Source organism: Hyperolius riggenbachi, chromosome 6, assembly GCF_040937935.1.
Source record: "Hyperolius riggenbachi isolate aHypRig1 chromosome 6, aHypRig1.pri, whole genome shotgun sequence".
Classification (NCBI taxonomy): Eukaryota; Metazoa; Chordata; class Amphibia; order Anura; family Hyperoliidae; genus Hyperolius; species Hyperolius riggenbachi.
Genome location: NC_090651.1, coordinates 163,665,731 through 163,683,208, shown reverse-complemented (window position 1 = coordinate 163,683,208; position 17,478 = coordinate 163,665,731). Strand labels below are relative to the sequence as shown.

The window sequence follows — 17,478 nt, the reverse complement described above, 5'->3', positions numbered from 1 at the left end:
CTTCACTCACTCTCCCTCTCCTCCACCCCAGCTTCACTTCTTCTCCCTCTCCTCCACCCCAGCTTCACTTATTCTCCCTCTCCTCCACCCCAGCTTCACTTATTCTCCCTCTCCTCCACCCCACTTTCCCTCACTCTTCCTCTCTTCCAGCCCCCACTTTACTCACTCTCCCGCTTCATCTTTTACCGCCACAGTTTACTTTAAGTAATTTTTCCCCACACAATAGTTATCATGTTGGACAATGCAGTACAGTGTACATCCTGTGACATGTATGCATGCCTTGATCAGCAGATTGAGGGTGTTTACTGCTGCCCTGGGTGTGTGCGTGTTGCTCAATTAGAGGCTGAAGTCAGAGAGCTAAATAAACATCTCGCAACACTGAGATGCATAGACAACATGGAGAAGAGCTTGGATCTCACGATCCAGACACTGGAGGGAACCGGTGAAGATGAGGTGGGTGGAGTACAGCTGGAGCAAGAAGCAGAGGTAGCCGCTAGTTGGGTCACAGTTAGAAGGGTTAGGGGAAAAAGTGTCAGGGAGTTGTCCCTCCCTAATAAGTATGCTTGCTTGCGTAATATTGGGGATGAGTATTCTGGAGTAGCAATGTTGGAGCAGGATGTGTCCCTTAGCAACCAAGGGGTAGACCGCTGCAACGAGAAAGGGAATAGGAGTGCAGCTAAGGATAGACAGATACTGGTGGTAGGGGATTAAATTATTAGGCACACAGATAGGGTAATCTGTCGAAGAAACTGTGAATGCCGTGCAGTCTGTTGTCTCCCGGGTGCTCTGCATGGTTCAGCATGTAGCTGAAAGAATTGACATATTATTGGTTGGGGCTGGGGAAGACCCGGCTGTCATGGTACACATTTGCATCAATGACAAAGTAAGTGGGAGATGGAAGGTCCTCAAAAATGATTTTCAGGTACTTGGAGATAAACTTAAAGCAAGGACCTCCAAGGAGGTGTTATCTGAAATACTGCCAGTGCCACGTGCTACATCTGAGAGACAGAGGGAGCATAGGAAGTTAAATAAGTGGCTGAGAAATTGGTGTAGGAAGGAGGGGTTTGGGTTCCTGGAGCACTGGGCAGACTTTGCAGTCGGCTACAGGTTCTACAGCAGGGATGGGCTGCACCTTAACCACTTCCGGATTCTCGGTGCGTATATATACGCCCCTGAATCCTGAAGTGTTCCATGTCAGTTCACGGAGGGTGTCTCCGTGAACACCCTGCGAGCCGATCGGCGGCTCGCAGGGTAAATGTAAACACACGGGGAAGATCTTCCCCGGTGTTTACATGTATACGGCGCTGCTGCGCAGCAGCGCCGTAGAGGAGATCGGCGATCCCCGGCCTCTGATTGGCCGGGGATCGCCGGCATCTGATAGGCTAAAGCCTATCCCATCAGGCGCAGGATGGAAATCCGTCCTGCGCCGCTCACAGGGGGAGGGAGAGGGAGGGAAGGGGAAGGAGGCCAGGAAGCGCTGCGGAGGGGGGCTTTGAAGAGCCCCCCCCCCCGCAAGCGCAAGCAGCCGGCGGCGATCAGACCCCCCCAGCAGGACATCCCTCTAGTGGGGAAAAAAGGGGGGGGAAGTCTGATCGCCCTGGCTGCTAGCTGATCTGTGCTGTGGGCTGAAGAGCCCACGCAGCACAGATCAGCACACAATTTCATGGTATGGAAGTGGTTAATGGGGACGGTGCAGCTGCATTGGGGGAGAAGATGGCTAAACGGTTGAAGGAGATTTTAAACTAGGATCTGGGGGGAGGCGGGAGGGTAAAGTCTCAATATGTAGACAAGATTAGGTAAAAAGACAGTGAGAGCCTATCATTATGGGGGGTGGGGACAGTGTAAAGAGTAAGGAGGTTGGTAAAACTTCAAGTAGCCCATTTAATGTAACCAAAATTGGAAAATGTGGTGGTAAAAATATAAAGTGCTAGGAGCCTTGCAAATAAAATGGACGAACTAGAGTTCATTCTGATTGACAAAGGCTATGACATTGTGGAATAACAGAGACATGGATTGATGAAAGCCATGATTGGATAGCGAATTTAGAGGGATACAATGTGTTTCGGGAGGATACAACAGGGGAAAAAAGGTGGAGAGGTTTGTCTCTTTGTTAAGAACTCTTTTACAGTTGTCCTAAACGATGAGATGGATGAAGATTGCGAAGATGTGGAGTCCGTTTGGGTAAATATTAATTTTGGAAATAAAGGTTGCCAATTGCTTATTGGGGTATGCTACAGGCCACCACATATTCATGAAGCTGCAGAACTGCAATTACTACAGGCAGATTGAAAAAGCTGCAAGTAAAAATGAGGTCATAGTTATGGATGACTTCAACTTTCCAGACATTGACTGGAGTATTGAGGCTACCCATTCTGGTAAAAGCAGCAGATTTCTGACATCACTACAGGACAGTTACCTGACTCAAATGGTAACGGAACCAACTAGGGGGAATGCGTTACTGGATCTGATCATTTCTAATAGACCAGATAATGTATCAAATGTGCAGGTTCAAGAACATTTGGGAAATAGTGATCACAACATGATAACATTTGATCTGGTGACTGATAGGCCACGGGGCAGCGGGACCACTAAAACTATGAATTTTAGAAAAGCAAAGTTCAATCAATTCAGGCAGGCACTAAGTTTGGTGAACTGGGATAATATACTACAAGGGGAGGACACTGAAGGGAAATGGCAAGCTTTTATGCCTCTTTCACAGTGGGACGATAAAAAAATTATAACGCAGACTATACAAAGTCTGTGCGACATTCACTGTGCACACGTTGCGTTGTGTGTAACGTGTAGCAATATTTAGAAAGTGCTGCATGCTGTGCATTTAGCGATACATTTGCTGTGTTATGCGTGTTGCACATGCTCAGTAATTATTATTTTTTTTTTAAATGTAACGCATGCACCGTTTTCGTTACATCAGTATGCAACGAAAACGGCGCACCAAGAGACACATAACGCAGTGCAAAATAACGTCCAATTTCATAACCTACATGCTCTGCGTTAGGGGCACGTTGTGCGACTTTAACGTCGCATCAAACGCAATGTCCCACTGTGAAAGAAGCCTTAAACTTATTCTCAATCAATATTGTAGTATGTATATCCCATATGGAAACAAAATGTCTAGGAATAAAAAAAGGCCTCTATGGATGAATAGAAAGGTTAGAGATAAAATGAAGGGGAAAAAGAATGCCTGCAAGGTCCTAAAACAGGAGGGGACCGAGGCTGCATTAAGCAATTATAAGGAGTGCAATAAAAGTTGTAAAAAAGAAATTAGGCTGGCAAAGATTGAAGCTGAAAATCAAATTGCTAGGGATATCAAATCTAACCCAAAGAAGTTTTACAAGTACATCAACTCTAAAAAAAGAAAGGTTGACTGTATTGAACTCCTAAAGGATGAGGGTGGGAACTCAATGGTGGATGACCAAGGTAAGGCAGAGTTATTAAATGCTTTCTTTGCTTCTGTCTTCACAGGGGAAACATCACTGTTGCAAATTACAGATGCAGAAGAGTCTCAACCTTTCAAATGTAATATTAAATACTTAAAGGGACTCCGAGCAGTGCAAAAACTATGGAAAGATGCATATCATTTTAAAGCTCTCTTTCTCCTCTTTCCAATGATACATAAACCGTCACCCTACGCCTTTTAGTTTTCGCTATTTTCGCGATTGAAATTGCCGCGGCCGCAATTTCGATCGCGAAAATAGTGAAAACTAAAAGGCGTAGGGCGATGATTTAGGTGTCGTCAGAAAGAGGATTAAGAGCGCTTTAAAATGAAATCCATCTTTCCATAGTTACATTGTATTACACAGGGCGACTTTTTCTCAAAGTCAGCAGCTCCATTTTGCAGATGATACAAAATTGTGCAGAATCATCAATTTTCAGGAAGATAGTGACATATTGCAATAAGATCTGGATAGGATGGCTATATGGGCACATACATGGCAGATGAAATTCAATGTTGAAAAATGTAAAGTCATGCATTTTGGTCGTACCAATGGTCTAGCACCATACAACATAAATGGGATACAGTTGGGGACATCAAACTTGGAGAAGGACTTAGGAGTACTCATCGACAACAAGTTAAATAATCGTATTCAATTCCAAGCCGCTGCAGCTAAAGCTAATAAAATTTTGGGATGCATTAAAAGGGAAATAAAAACTTGAGATGCTAGCATAAAATTTCCTGTTTAACTCTCTAGTAAGGCCACATCTGGAATATGAAATTCAGTTCTGGGCACCACATTACAGGAAAGATATTGCAGTTTTAGAGCAGGTGCAGAGACGAGCAACAAAATTGATACGTGGGATGGAAGGTCTCACTTACCAAGAAAGGTTAGATAAACTGGGTTTATTTAGTCTAGAGTAAAAAAGCATTAGACGGGATCTAATTAACATGTATAAATACATCAGAGGGCAATATAAAAGCTTGGCGGATGAGCTTTTTGTCCCTAGGCCTTCTCAAAGGACTAGAGGACATGAAGGAAAAACATTTTAGTCATTTATTTAGGAAAGCGTTCTTTACAGTAAGAGTGATTACATTGCCACAGGAATGCATTCCCACAGAAAGTAGTTATGGCAAATTCTATACCTGCATTTAAAGGGGGCTTGGATGCTTTCCTTGCGTTGAAAGTCATCCACGGCTACAATTACTAGGTAATGCCCAGTGATGTTAATCCAGGGATTTTATCTGATTCCCATCTGGAGTCGGGAAGGATTTTTTTTTCCCTTTTGGGGCTAATTGGACCATGCCTTGTAAGGGTTTTTCGCCTTTCTCTGGATCAACAGGGATATGTGAGGGAGCAGGCTGGTGTTGTACTTTGTTCTCTGGTTGAACTCGATGGACGTATGTCTCTTTTCAACCCAAATAACTATGTAACTATGAAGCCACACAATTAATTCACCTCCTGTCTGCTGAGCTGACCCTGAAACCACCCCACTCGTGTGGCTATGTGAGGTAGTTACATAACCCATGGTGCTGCAATAGTTGATTAGTCCAGGCGAAGAAGGCCCCAGTGTGCTCCTCGCTACACGACGCCACTGGCACCGAGCCTGAGAAAGCCTGTGAAGAGGAAGGAGTGCTGAGTAGCTTGCACAGACAGAAAGCCGAGGATTGGGGGCATGAGAACTCTCTTTCCTTCTTCTCCTCGGTCCCAGTCCTGTCACTGTGCTGTGTGCCTGAATTTAGCATGGTAAGCTGTTGGCTCTCACATTACTCTCCGTCCTGACTTTCTTAGATCTTCTCCTCTCTGCCTGCTTCTCACTTCCTTGCTCCTCTCTCCATAGCATGACAGATTCATTTCCCTGCTGTTTTTTTATGTGCTGCAGGACAGCCCTTTGTTTTTCTAAATGGCCACATGTTTGTTTATTTTTCTACTAGGTCCTCCTGTTCAGGTTTGCATAGTCTTGTCAGTTTACACTGCTTAGTGCTGTCTATCAGTACATAGACACTTTTTTTTATTGGTTTATTGCTGCCAATGGCTTACCACTGTCTACATTGTATATTTTCAGGGGACAATAGACTTATATAAGATTTTGCCTAACGCTTTCTATGCCGGCCATGCACCATCTTCTCAAACCGCCCGGCAGATTATGCTGGCTTTGTAATCATTGGCCTCATCATGCACACGTGTGCCACAATGCATGCCAAGAGATAATGTCCATGGATGTGGATACAGAGCTATACTCGCATCTGGGGACGACTTCTCCCAGCATGCTTTGACACTGCCAGAATTACAAAAGCTTGCAGAACCTGCTGGTCATGTAAGGAAGATGGCATATGTCGTATAGACCAGTAGGTAAGTAATAATACTCTACCCAGTGGCACACACCATTATAAACCTCCCTTATGATAAAGTTCTTTTTTAAACAATGAATTCCAGTGCTTTGGTCAATTTAAAGGATACCCGTTTTTCTGGGCAGGCCCACTCCTTGAATAATGCTGCTACTTATTTTATGTACAGTTGGGCCTGTCCATGATCCATTATGACCATGGCCACTTTCCATTGTGTGGTCACAACCACTTTCCAGTATGTGGACACACCCATTTTTTTGCTGCGGTACCCACACACCACCCTCAGTAAAAAGTTCTTGGGAGTCACACCTGCATAGTCATGACTGACTTGTCTGTGTCTAGATAAGCAAATAACACAGGCATGAACAAAATTCTGTACATTTTGTAAACTTCCCATTTTCAGAGGAACAAGACTACAATGCTAGTGACAGTTACCTGCAACTGCAGCATCCAGCACATCCTCATCCACAGAATCCTGTGTACATAATTGTGCTAAAGGAGACAATGGATATGATGTATTTAGGTTTAAACCAAGCATGAAGTTATGCACTTTCCCAGCTCTTCCTTCGCGTGTGTTGAAAAGGGCCGAGTCACTAACTAAAGCCATAACCATACGTTGAACCCAACTGGCTTGGTTGTTTCTTCGATATTCCTCTTCAGCTTCAACATTTTCACTTCCTGTGTAAAAATGAGAAAGTTAATAGCACAAAACCAGATGCTATCTTGGAACTTGTAGTGTGGATAAGGTGAACCATATGGAAAAAACACAGAGACACCAGGAGCCCGGATAGTGTAGTATGTTCAAAGGCTGTGGTACTTGTAAAGGTGGGTTGCAACTCTGAGCAACCATCCAATTAGCACTTCTGGAGAATAATTGTCTCCAGATGGGTACAGGAACAGACCCATACGTTGGTCGCTCTCTGTGAAAAAGACTAGGAACCCGAGGGCTTGAAAAGGTCATCCCTCAGGGGGTCTGGGTGGAGAAATCACAAGGTGGAGAGGCGCCCAAGAGGGTAAAATATTTTAAATCTTAAAATCAAAATAATGAGGTAGCTTACCACTTTAAATAATTTACCCTCTTGGGCGCCTCTTCACCTTGTGATTTCCCATCTTGGAGTTACTAAACAGATGGGGACTTTTAGGAAAAGACAGTGCTATTGTTGGCAGAGATTCAAAAGCTAGAAATGAAAAGAACAGCACACATATGTGGAAAAAATACTGCATATATGATGTCATTTAAAAAAAATGAGGAAATCCACCACACGAATAAAAAATAAAGCTACAAACACTGTCAGAATAACTGCTTTCAAACACAAGCGCAGTTATCCATCTGCCCATCAAGAAATCTGATTAAGGATATGTGCTCCAGCTCACCTTGCTGGATTCTGAATGGGGCAGTGTTGTCTACTACCTCATGGCACAACTGTAACTTTAAAACAAACTGTGACATCAACCATCATCTATGGAAGTCATACTGTCATAGTTTTAAGTGGCTGGGCTGAAATCCTATAGCTTAACTTTGCATGTGATCCACTGAAGACCCCAAAATCGTATGGAATACCACTGCAGACATCATCTGTGGTATGCTCTCTGACAAACAATCTACAGTATAGCTTGCATAGATACTGAAAGTACAGGACAGGAAACCCCTTTGCCTCTTTCTAAAGCTTTGTACACATGCTAGATGGTTTTTGGAAGAGGCAGCCAGTCATGGCCACTTCTACTGAGAATCTAGCGTTTGTATATTGGCCCCCAAACTCCCTTTGTGCCTAGGCCAGTGATCAGCCTGGATAAGAGGGCATTCTTGTCCCACTCGGCCAGCCCTCCTCTTTAGCAACTGAACGCATTTGTAGCCTACAGGCTAGCGGTGCATCTGCACAGCCTCGCATCTGAACTGTTCCCCATGGAATGGAGTCCTAAACCCTTTTGAGTGAGAGTCCTCATATGTGTGTACGAGGGCTTTATTCTAGATTTATGTGGATAGCATGTTCTCTTTTAATTAAAAACAATTAATAGTCCAGACTGCCAAATAGGCAGCGAGATTCCCATTAATAAGGAAATGTGCAGAAGCATGCACAAATCCATATTCAATTTATGGAGCAGATGCAATTTCTTATTACTGACAGACTCTGCCTGTTGCAAGCACACTACAGTATTCATCAACTTGTACTAAACTGAAGAACCACATTTGAAAAATTTGACCAAAAGATTTGCATGGCTTTTGCTTACTGTGCAGTGTACAGGATGTGGGGGGCCTTTAAAGGCCCCGTTCACACTTGCGTTTCTGTAAAGAACGGACCGGATGGTATCCGGATCGGAACCGTACGGTTCCGATCTGGACCGTTTGCATACGTATTGATACGGCTGCGATCTGTTTGGTAAAAGAGATACAAACTATATAAATATTGTTTGGGTCTGGGAGGTCAGCAGAAGGTGCACATGTAGAATCAGGTCCTCCGCTGTGTAGGGCCTCACCTTCACGTCCGACATGTGCTGCCAAACAGCTCCAGCACAAGTCACTGCTGCTCCACTCCAGAAATGCTGGGCCCATGTGTCCCCATACAAAATGGCCACTAGAAAGCGCATAGGAAGTGGGGTAGAACGCCAGGTTTTTATAGCCAGTGTGTTCTGTGCTTTCCGTTTCCTATTGGTTTCTATGCACGGATGGTAAAGTCAGGCTCCGGTCCGGGTGCGTCGGCCGGATGATCCGGACCCAAAAATAGAGCATGTTGGAAAAGTGTCCGGAGTCCGGATCCGATCCAGCTCCGTTCCGTACGGAACGGACGCGTGTGAACGGCCGCATAGACTTTGCATTGCTATGCGGAACGTCCGTTCCGTTTGTACAGTATACAGTCCGGATCCGATAAGGCGAATGTGAACCGGGCCTAACAGAACTCCCCAAAACTCTCCAACTGTGACTAATGTCAACCACTGGCCAGGTTTAATAAACCAGTAAAATAAAATTTATTTGAAAAAAAAAGATGAGAAAGCACAATGCAGAATTGTGGCTTGAGTAACATATGATATTCTTGAAATAGATTTATGTGCATACATACTGAAGTATAAAGTTCTGATGAACGAGGTTCCCTGATCCACCTTCCTGCCCACAGGAACATGCGACGGCACACGAGAGGTGCGAACGATAATGGCCGTTCGTGCAGGAATCATTGGGTGTTGCCAGGGATCTTAAAGATTTGACCCATGACGTTCGTTATTGCCCTGCGTAGCAAAGCATTGTTCACCTAATCAGTCAAGCCAGGGAAAGAAAAGTGCTGGTGATAAGTGATGGAGAGAGGCTGGAGAAAAGTAAGAGAGAGAGGAATGGAGATAGTGCAGGAGAGAGGATGGAGGTAAGTGAGGGAGAGAGGCTGGAGATAACCGAGGGAGAGAGGCTGGAGATAAGCGAAGGAGAGAGGCTGGAGATAAGCGAGGGAGAGAGGCTGGAGATAAGCGAGGGAGAGAGGCTGGAGATAAGCGAGGGAGAGAGGCTGGAGATAAGCGAGGGAGAGAGGCTGGAGATAAGCGAAGGAGAGAGGCTGGAGATAAGCGAAGGAGAAAGGCTGGAGATAAGCGAAGGAGAGAGGCTGGAGAGTAGCGAAGGAGAAAGGCTGGAGATAAGCGAAGGAGAGAGGCTGGAGATAAGTGAGGGAGAGAGGCTGGAGAAAAGCAAGAGAGAGAGGAATGGAGATATTGTAGGAGAGAGGATGGAGGTAAGTGAGGGAGAGTGGACAGAGATAAGCGAGGGAGAGAGGCTGGAGATAAGCACGGTAGAGAGGCTGGAGATAAGCGAAGGAGAGAGGCTGGAGATAAGCGAGGGAGAGAGGCTGGAGATAAGCGAGGGAGAGAGGCTGGAGATAAGTGAAGGAGAGAGGCTGGAGATTAGGGATGCTCAAATTCGGCTTCGGGAGATATCCGGATTTTTGCTATCTGGATATCTCCCTGTAATGCTGTACGGGCTGGGCGGGGGGGGGGGGGGGGGTCAAGCTTACCTCTCAGGTGACCGCCGCTTGGAGCGCATCGTGGGAGGCGCTGAGGGACGACCGAAGAAGACGTCAGAGAGGTAAGCTTGACCCCCCCGCCCAGCCCGCACAGCATTACTGGGAGATATCCGGATAGCAAAAATCCGGATATCTCCCGAAGCCGAATTTGAGCATCCCTACTGGAGATAAGTGAGGGAGAGAGGCTGGAGATAAGTGAGGGAGAGAGGCTGGAGAAAAGCAAGAGAGAGAGGAATGGAGATAGTGTAGGAGAGAGGATGGAGGTAAGTGAGGGAGAGTGGACAGAGATAAGCGAGGGAGAGTGGACAGAGATAAGCGAGGGAGAGAGGCTGGAGATAAGCGAGGGAGAGAGGCTGGAGATAAGCGAGGGAGAGAGGCTGGAGATAAGCGAGGGAGAGAGGCTGGAGATAAGCGAGGGAGAGAGGCTGGAGATAAGCGAGGGAGAGAGGCTGGTGATAAGTGAGGGGGAGAGAAGTTGAAGAAAAGCAAGAGAGAGAGGAATGGAGATAGTGTAGGAGAGAGGACGGAGGTAAGTGAGGGAGAGTGAACAGAGATAAATGAGGGAGAGAGGCTGGAGATAAGCGAGGTAGAGAGGCTGGAGATAAGCGAGGTAGAGAGGCTGGAGATAAGCGAAGGAGAGAGGCTGGAGATAAGCGAGGGAGAGAGGCTGGAGATAAGCGAAGGAGAGAGGCTGGAGATAAGTGAGAGAATGAGGCTGAAAGTGAGAGAGAATAGATGGAGATAAGTGAGAGAGAATAGCTGGAGATAAGTGAGGGAGAATAGCTGGAAATAAGTGAGGGAGAGAGGGCCATATGCAATTCACTTTTTTACGTGAGTTTTCTCCTAGGAGATCATTTTTCATCTTCTATTTAAAATAACTTTCCAGTACCTTTCAACTAAAAAAGGACCAAAAAGTAAATGATAAAGTACCATCACAATTATTTTGAATATTTTCTTGGTTTCTGATGGCTTAAAAGGCATTTTATTGACAAGTTTCAAAATACCACCTAGGAGAAAAAGTTCATTGCATATGGGCCAGAGGCTGGAGAGAAGTGAGAGAGAGGGGCTGGAGAGAAGTGAGAGAGAGGGGCTGGAGAGAAGTGAGAGAGAGAGGCTGGAGAGAAGTGAGAGAGAGAGGCTGGAGAGAAGTGAGAGAGAGAGGCTGAAGAGAAGTGAGAGAGAGAGGCTGGAGAGAAGTGAGAGAGAGAGGCTGGAGAGGAGAGAGAGAGAGGCTGGAGAGGAGAGAGAGAGAGAGGCTGGAGATAAGTGAGCGAGAGAGGCTGGAGATAAGTGAGCGAGAGAGGCTGGAGATAAGTGAGCGAGAGAGGCTGGAGATAAGTGAGAGAGAGAGGCTGGAGATAAGTGAGAGAGAGAGGCTGGAGATAAGTGAGAGACAGAGAGAGAGAGAGAGAGAGAGGCTGGAGATAAGTGAGAGAGAGAGAGAGAGAGAGAGAGAGAGAGAGAGGCTGGAGATAAGTGTGAGAGAGAGAGAGAGAGAGAGGCTGGAGATAAGTGAGAGAGAGAGAGAGAGAGAGAGAGAGAGAGAGAGAGAGAGAGAGGGGCTGGAGATAAGTGAGAGAGAGAGAGAGAGAGGCTGGAGATAAGTGAGAGAGAGAGAGAGAGAGAGAGAGAGGCTGGAGATAAGTGAGAGAGAGAGAGAGAGAGAGAGGCACTCGCAAGACTTTTCAACCTTATCCTGAGTGCGGGCTCCTTTCCTCAGGCCTGGAGTGAAGGCCTCATAACACCCATCTACAAGAATGGGGACAGATATGATCCAGCAAACTACAGAGGAATCTGTGTCAGCAGTACACTGGGGAAACTGTTTAACAGCATCATCAATAAAAGGATCCTCTCCTTCCTCACACAGCAGGACGTACTCAGCAAAAGCCAAGCTGGGTTCATGCCAAACCACCGCACAACCGACCACACCTACACACTGCACAGCCTTATCAAGACTCATGTCCACAGCTCACGTGGCAAAATACACGCTTGCTTTGTGGATTTTAAGAAGGCGTTTGACTCGGTGTGGCACCCAGGCCTTTTCCTAAAACTCCTAGAGAGCGGAATAGGAGGTAGAATCTATGATGTCATCAAGAGTTCATATACTGGGAACCAATGCAGTGTGAAAGTGGACGGGAAGAGAAGCGCGTTCTTCAAGCAGGGTCGAGGAGTCAGGCAGGGCTGCAGTTTGAGCCCAACGCTCTTTAACATATTTATTAACCAACTGGCTGTAGCCCTGGAATCCTCCCCAGCACCAGGCCTCCTCTTGCATGACCACGAGGTGAAGTTCCTGCTGTATGCAGATGATCTCCTGCTGCTCTCCCCAACAGAAAGGGGCCTACAGGACAGCCTGGCAGTACTGGAGAGTTTCTGCACCACATGGGCACTGCCCATCAACCCAAAGAAGACAAAAGTGATGGTGTTCCAGAGAAAAAAATCTAAAAATGCCCACCTCCTCATTTATATTAAATGGCTGCCCACTGGAGACCACAAACAGTTACACCTACCTGGGGCTGGAAATTAACCAAACTGGGAGCTTTAAACCAGCAGTAGAGGCCCTGAAGGAAAAAGCCTGCAGAACGTTTTATGCCATCAGAAGGCAACTTTACCACCTAAAACCACCGGTGAGAGTCTGGGTAAAGATATTCAACAGCATCATCACCCCAATCCTGCTCTATAGCAGTGAGGTATGGGGCCCGGTCACCTACCCTGACCAATCAAAATGGGACTCCAGCCCAACAGAAATCTTCCATCTAGAGTTCTGCAAGTATCTTCTCCAAGTCCATCGCAGCACTTCGAACTTAGCTTGCCGGGCAGAGCTAGGCAGATTCCCACTATGGCTGACTATCCAGCAGAGGGCGCTCTCATATTGGGCGCATATACAGAGCAGCAACCCCAGCACTTACCACCATAAAGCCTCACTGAGCCAGGGTGGGGAGGCCATACCACGCTCTCTGAAACAAAACGTCAAGAGCCAGCCCAGCCAAGACCACCAACACAGGCTGACAAAAGCCCAAATAAAAGGAATGATAGAAAGCTGCAAGGACCGATACATAGAGGAATGGAGAAGTGACATAAAGAACTCCCAGAAACTCACTATCTACCAATCACTACAGAGGGAGTACACAATGGCCCCATATCTGGAGAGGCTACACCACCACAAAGATAGACAGGCCTTGAGCCTGTACCGTCTGAGTGCCCACAACCTGGAGATAGAGACAGGACGACACAGACAGACATGGAAGCCCCGGGAGGAGAGACTGTGCAGGCAATGTGACCAGGGGGTCCTGGAGGATGAGGCCCACTTCCTGCTACACTGCAGCAAATATACACCGTTGAGGACCGCCCATTTCCAAAGACTCTCCGCCCACATTGCAGATTTCACCTCCACAGATGAGGAGAGGAAACTCTACATCATACTGGGGGAAGAGGAAGAAACTGTGCAAATAGCTGCCCGATATGTCACGGCCTGCCACCAACTGAGAGGAACATGATAACACATGGACTGTATAACCCCATACTCCCCTCCCCTATGGACTGTATGCCTATACCCCCCTCCCCTATGGACTATATACCCCATCCCCCCATACCATCCCGTACATCCTCCTATGGACTGTATACCCATGTCCTTCCCTTATTCCCACAATCCCCCCCCCCCCCACATTAATGTTCTATTTTGCTTTGGCAATGCTAAATGTATTTGGTCCTGCCAATAAAGCTTTTTTGGATTTGGATTTGGATTTGGCTGGAGATAAGTGAGAGAGAGAGAGAGAGGCTGGAGATAAGTGAGAGAGAGAGAGAGAGGCTGGAGATAAGTGAGAGAGAGAGAGAGAGGCTGGAGATAAGTGAGGGAGAGAGGCTGAAAGTGAGGGAGAGAGGCTGAAAGTGAGGGAGAGAGGCTGAAAGTGAGGGAGAGAGGCTGAAAGTGTGTGTGTGTGTGTGTGTGTGTGTGTGTGTGTGTGTGTGTGTGTGTGTGTGTGTGTGTGTGTGTGTGTGTGTGTGTGTGAGAGAGAGAGACCATCTGTACAACAACAAGCACCTTGACAAACAAGGAGTCAGCCGCCTAGCAAAGGAACTAAAGGACATGGTGCTAAATAGACCCCCGAGACTCCAAGAGAGCCCTAACTCAACAATCAGACAGCAAACCACAATGTCCCAACACCAGAGAGAGAGCCCACAAGCATGGAAAACATGTAGGAAACCGCCTGCCCCACAATGGCAACACAAAGCGACAGAGGGTAGCATCATGGCGGAAATCAGAACTTTGCTTATCAATATACAAAGCAGATTGAGGTGACACCCACAACAGTGTCCACCCTCCCCCTGAAAATACTGAGTCCTATGAAAATTTCTGCTCATTACAAGGTAAACCGACTCAAAATGACATCCCTTATCATCAGTAGCTGGAACATCCAAGGGCTGAACGCCTCAGCTTTTGGATCCAAAACAAATGATCCAGACTTTAAAAAGAGACTTGAAAACATTGATATCCAAATCCTCCTGGAGACATGGACCCGGGCAGAGGATGAATCTTTCGTACCCATGGGGTACCGGGAATTCTCCATATCTGCCCAGAAAAACAGGAACATTAAACAGGGCCGCCGTTCAGGAGGCATACTAATCTGGTATAAGGAGGAGCTCACAGAGCACATCAAAGCAATCAAACGAGGAGACAGCCACATCTGGATCAAAATAAACAGCTCCATCCTCACCTCTCAGTCTGACATGTACCTGTGTGCAGCATACATCCCCCCAACAGAGTCCCCTTACTACAAACCTGACATCTATGAGGTCCTACAAAGAGAAGCCAGCCACTTCCAGTCTCAGGGCAGAGTGCTCATCTATGGAGACCTCAACGCTAGAACAGGCACAGAGTAGGACTATCTGACCTCTGAGGGAAACACATACATACTTGGAGGAGAGAGCTACTACCAGGAACCAATGCAGACAGCAAGAAACAGCTATGACAAGACAGTAAACAAAAGTGGGAAATCCCTGTTGAACCTGTGCCGGAGCCTCGGCCTATACATAATGAATGGGCGAACCAGGGGTGACTCTCTTGGGAGATTTACTATGAACTCACATGTAGGCAGCAGTGTGGTAGATTATGCTGTCACAGACACAGACCCCATAAACATCAATGCCCTCATAGTCACCCCTGAAACACACCTGTCAGACCACAACCAAATCCTGCTGTACCTGAAATCCACCGATAAACCAACCACACAGCAACCTCACCAGAACGGTCTCTACAAGCTGCCACCATCCTTCAAATGGCCCAAAGAGTCTGCCATCAAATTCACCAACATGACCAACACTGCCAAAATCCAAGAACTGCTGACAAACTTTCATACCAACCTATATGAACTGAACAAACAAGGTGTCAACCATGCAGTGAAGGACTTCAGCAACATCCTATATAACATGGCAGTACTCGCCGGCCTCAAGCAGACCAACTTTAAGAGATCCACAAATAAACAGTCCCAAAAATGGTTTGACAGTGAGTGCAAGGCTCTACGTAATTCTCTAAGGGCAGCCTCTAACCAAAAGCACAGAGACCCCAACAACCAGGACCTAAGGGAAGCCCATGACCACCTACAGAGACAATACAAAGACACCCTCAGGCGGAAAAAACAGAGCCACATCTCCCACAAACTCCAACAGCTGGAGGACTCCCTCCAAGACAACTCATTCTGGGAGACCTGGAACCACATTGGGACAAAGCCCAAGAAAAGCCCTCTCCACATCCAAAATGGCCACATCTGGCTCCACTACTTCAGGGACCTCTACAAAGACATCCCAGAAAATGCCCAAACCCCGGAACAGAAACAAATAGCCGCAAAGCTGAAGGACATGGAGGAGACAATCAAGGACTTTCAAAACCCCCTGGATACACCAATCACGGTGCAGGAAATAAGAGAAAGAACAAAGCTGATAAAATGTAAGAAGGCTAGCGGTACCGATGGCATCCTGCCAGAGATGATCAAATACAGCCCCCCGGACACACATGAGGCACTCGCAAGACTATTCAACCTTATCCTGAGTGCGGGCTCCTTTCCTCAGGCCTGGAGTGAAGGCCTCATAACACCCATCTACAAGAATGGAGACAGATATGATCCAGCAAACTACAGAGGAATCTGTGTCAGCAGTACACTGGGGAAACTGTTTAACAGCATCATCAATAAGAGGATCCTCTCCTTCCTCACACAGCAGGACGTACTCAGCAAAAGCCAAGCTGGGTTCATGCCAAACCACCACAGCACCGACCACATCTACACACTGCACAGCCTTATCAAGACCCATGTCCACAGCTCACGCGGCAAAATACACGCTTGCTTTGTGGATTTTAAGAAGGCGTTTGACTCGGTGTGGCACCCAGGCCTTTTCCTAAAACTCCTAGAGAGCGGAATAGGAGGTAGAATCTATGATGTCATCAAGAGTTCATATACTGGGAACCAATGCAGTGTGAAAGTGGACGGGAAGAGAAGCGCGTTCTTCAAGCAGGGTCGAGGAGTCAGGCAGGGCTGCAGTTTGAGCCCAACGCTCTTTAACATATTTATTAACCAACTGGCTGTAGCCCTGGAATCCTCCCCAGCACCAGGCCTCCTCTTGCATGACCACGAGGTGAAGTTCCTGCTGTATGCAGATGATCTCCTGCTGCTCTCCCCAACAGAAAGGGGCCTACAGGACAGCCTGGCAGTACTGGAGAGTTTCTGCACCACATGGGCACTGCCCATCAACCCAAAGAAGACAAAAGTGATGGTGTTCCAGAGAAAAAATCTAAAAATGCCCACCTCCTCATTTATATTAAATGGCTGCCCACTGGAGACCACAAACAGTTACACCTACCTGGGGCTGGAAATTAACCAAACTGGGAGCTTTAAACCAGCAGTAGAGGCCCTGAAGGAAAAAGCCTGCAGAACGTTTTATGCCATCAGAAGGCAACTTTACCACCTAAAACCACCGGTGAGAGTCTGGGTAAAGATATTCAACAGCATCATCACCCCAATCCTGCTCTATAGCAGTGAGGTATGGGGCCCGGTCACCTACCCTGACCAATCAAAATGGGACTCCAGCCCAACAGAAATCTTCCATCTAGAGTTCTGCAAGTATCTTCTCCAAGTCCATCGCAGCACTTCGAACTCAGCTTGCCGGGCAGAGCTAGGCAGATTCCCACTATGGCTGACTATCCAGCAGAGGGCACTCTCATATTGGGCGCATATACAGAGCAGCAACCCCAGCACTTACCACCATAAAGCCTCACTGAGCCAGGGTGGGGAGGCCATACCACGCTCTCTGAAACAAAACGTCAAGAGCCAGCCCAGCCAAGACCACCAACACAGGCTGACAAAAGCCCAAATAAAAGGAATGATAGAAAGCTGCAAGGACCGATACATAGAGGAATGGAGAAGTGACATAAAGAACTCCCAGAAACTCACTATCTACCAATCACTACAGAGGGAGTACACAATGGCCCCATATCTGGAGAGGCTACACCACCACAAAGATAGACAGGCCTTGAGCCTGTACCGTCTGAGTGCCCACAACCTGGAGATAGAGACAGGACGACACAGACAGACATGGAAGCCCAGGGAGGAGAGACTGTGCCGGCAATGTGATCAGGGGGTCCTGGAGGATGAGGCCCACTTCCTGCTACACTGCAGCAAATATACACCA

The 17,478-nt window shown here is 47.0% G+C and overlaps 1 protein-coding gene across 1 annotated transcript in view; it reads right to left on the bottom strand.

Moving 5' to 3' along the window:
• The window catches only part of PLA2G4A (phospholipase A2 group IVA), a 220,567-nt gene that overhangs the window by 45,689 nt on the left and 157,400 nt on the right, over positions 1-17,478 (bottom strand). The window contains exon 14 of the mRNA XM_068240163.1: positions 6,239-6,481. Coding sequence (XP_068096264.1) covers positions 6,239-6,481 — 243 coding nt within the window. The remainder of the gene's footprint in view (positions 1-6,238; positions 6,482-17,478) is intronic.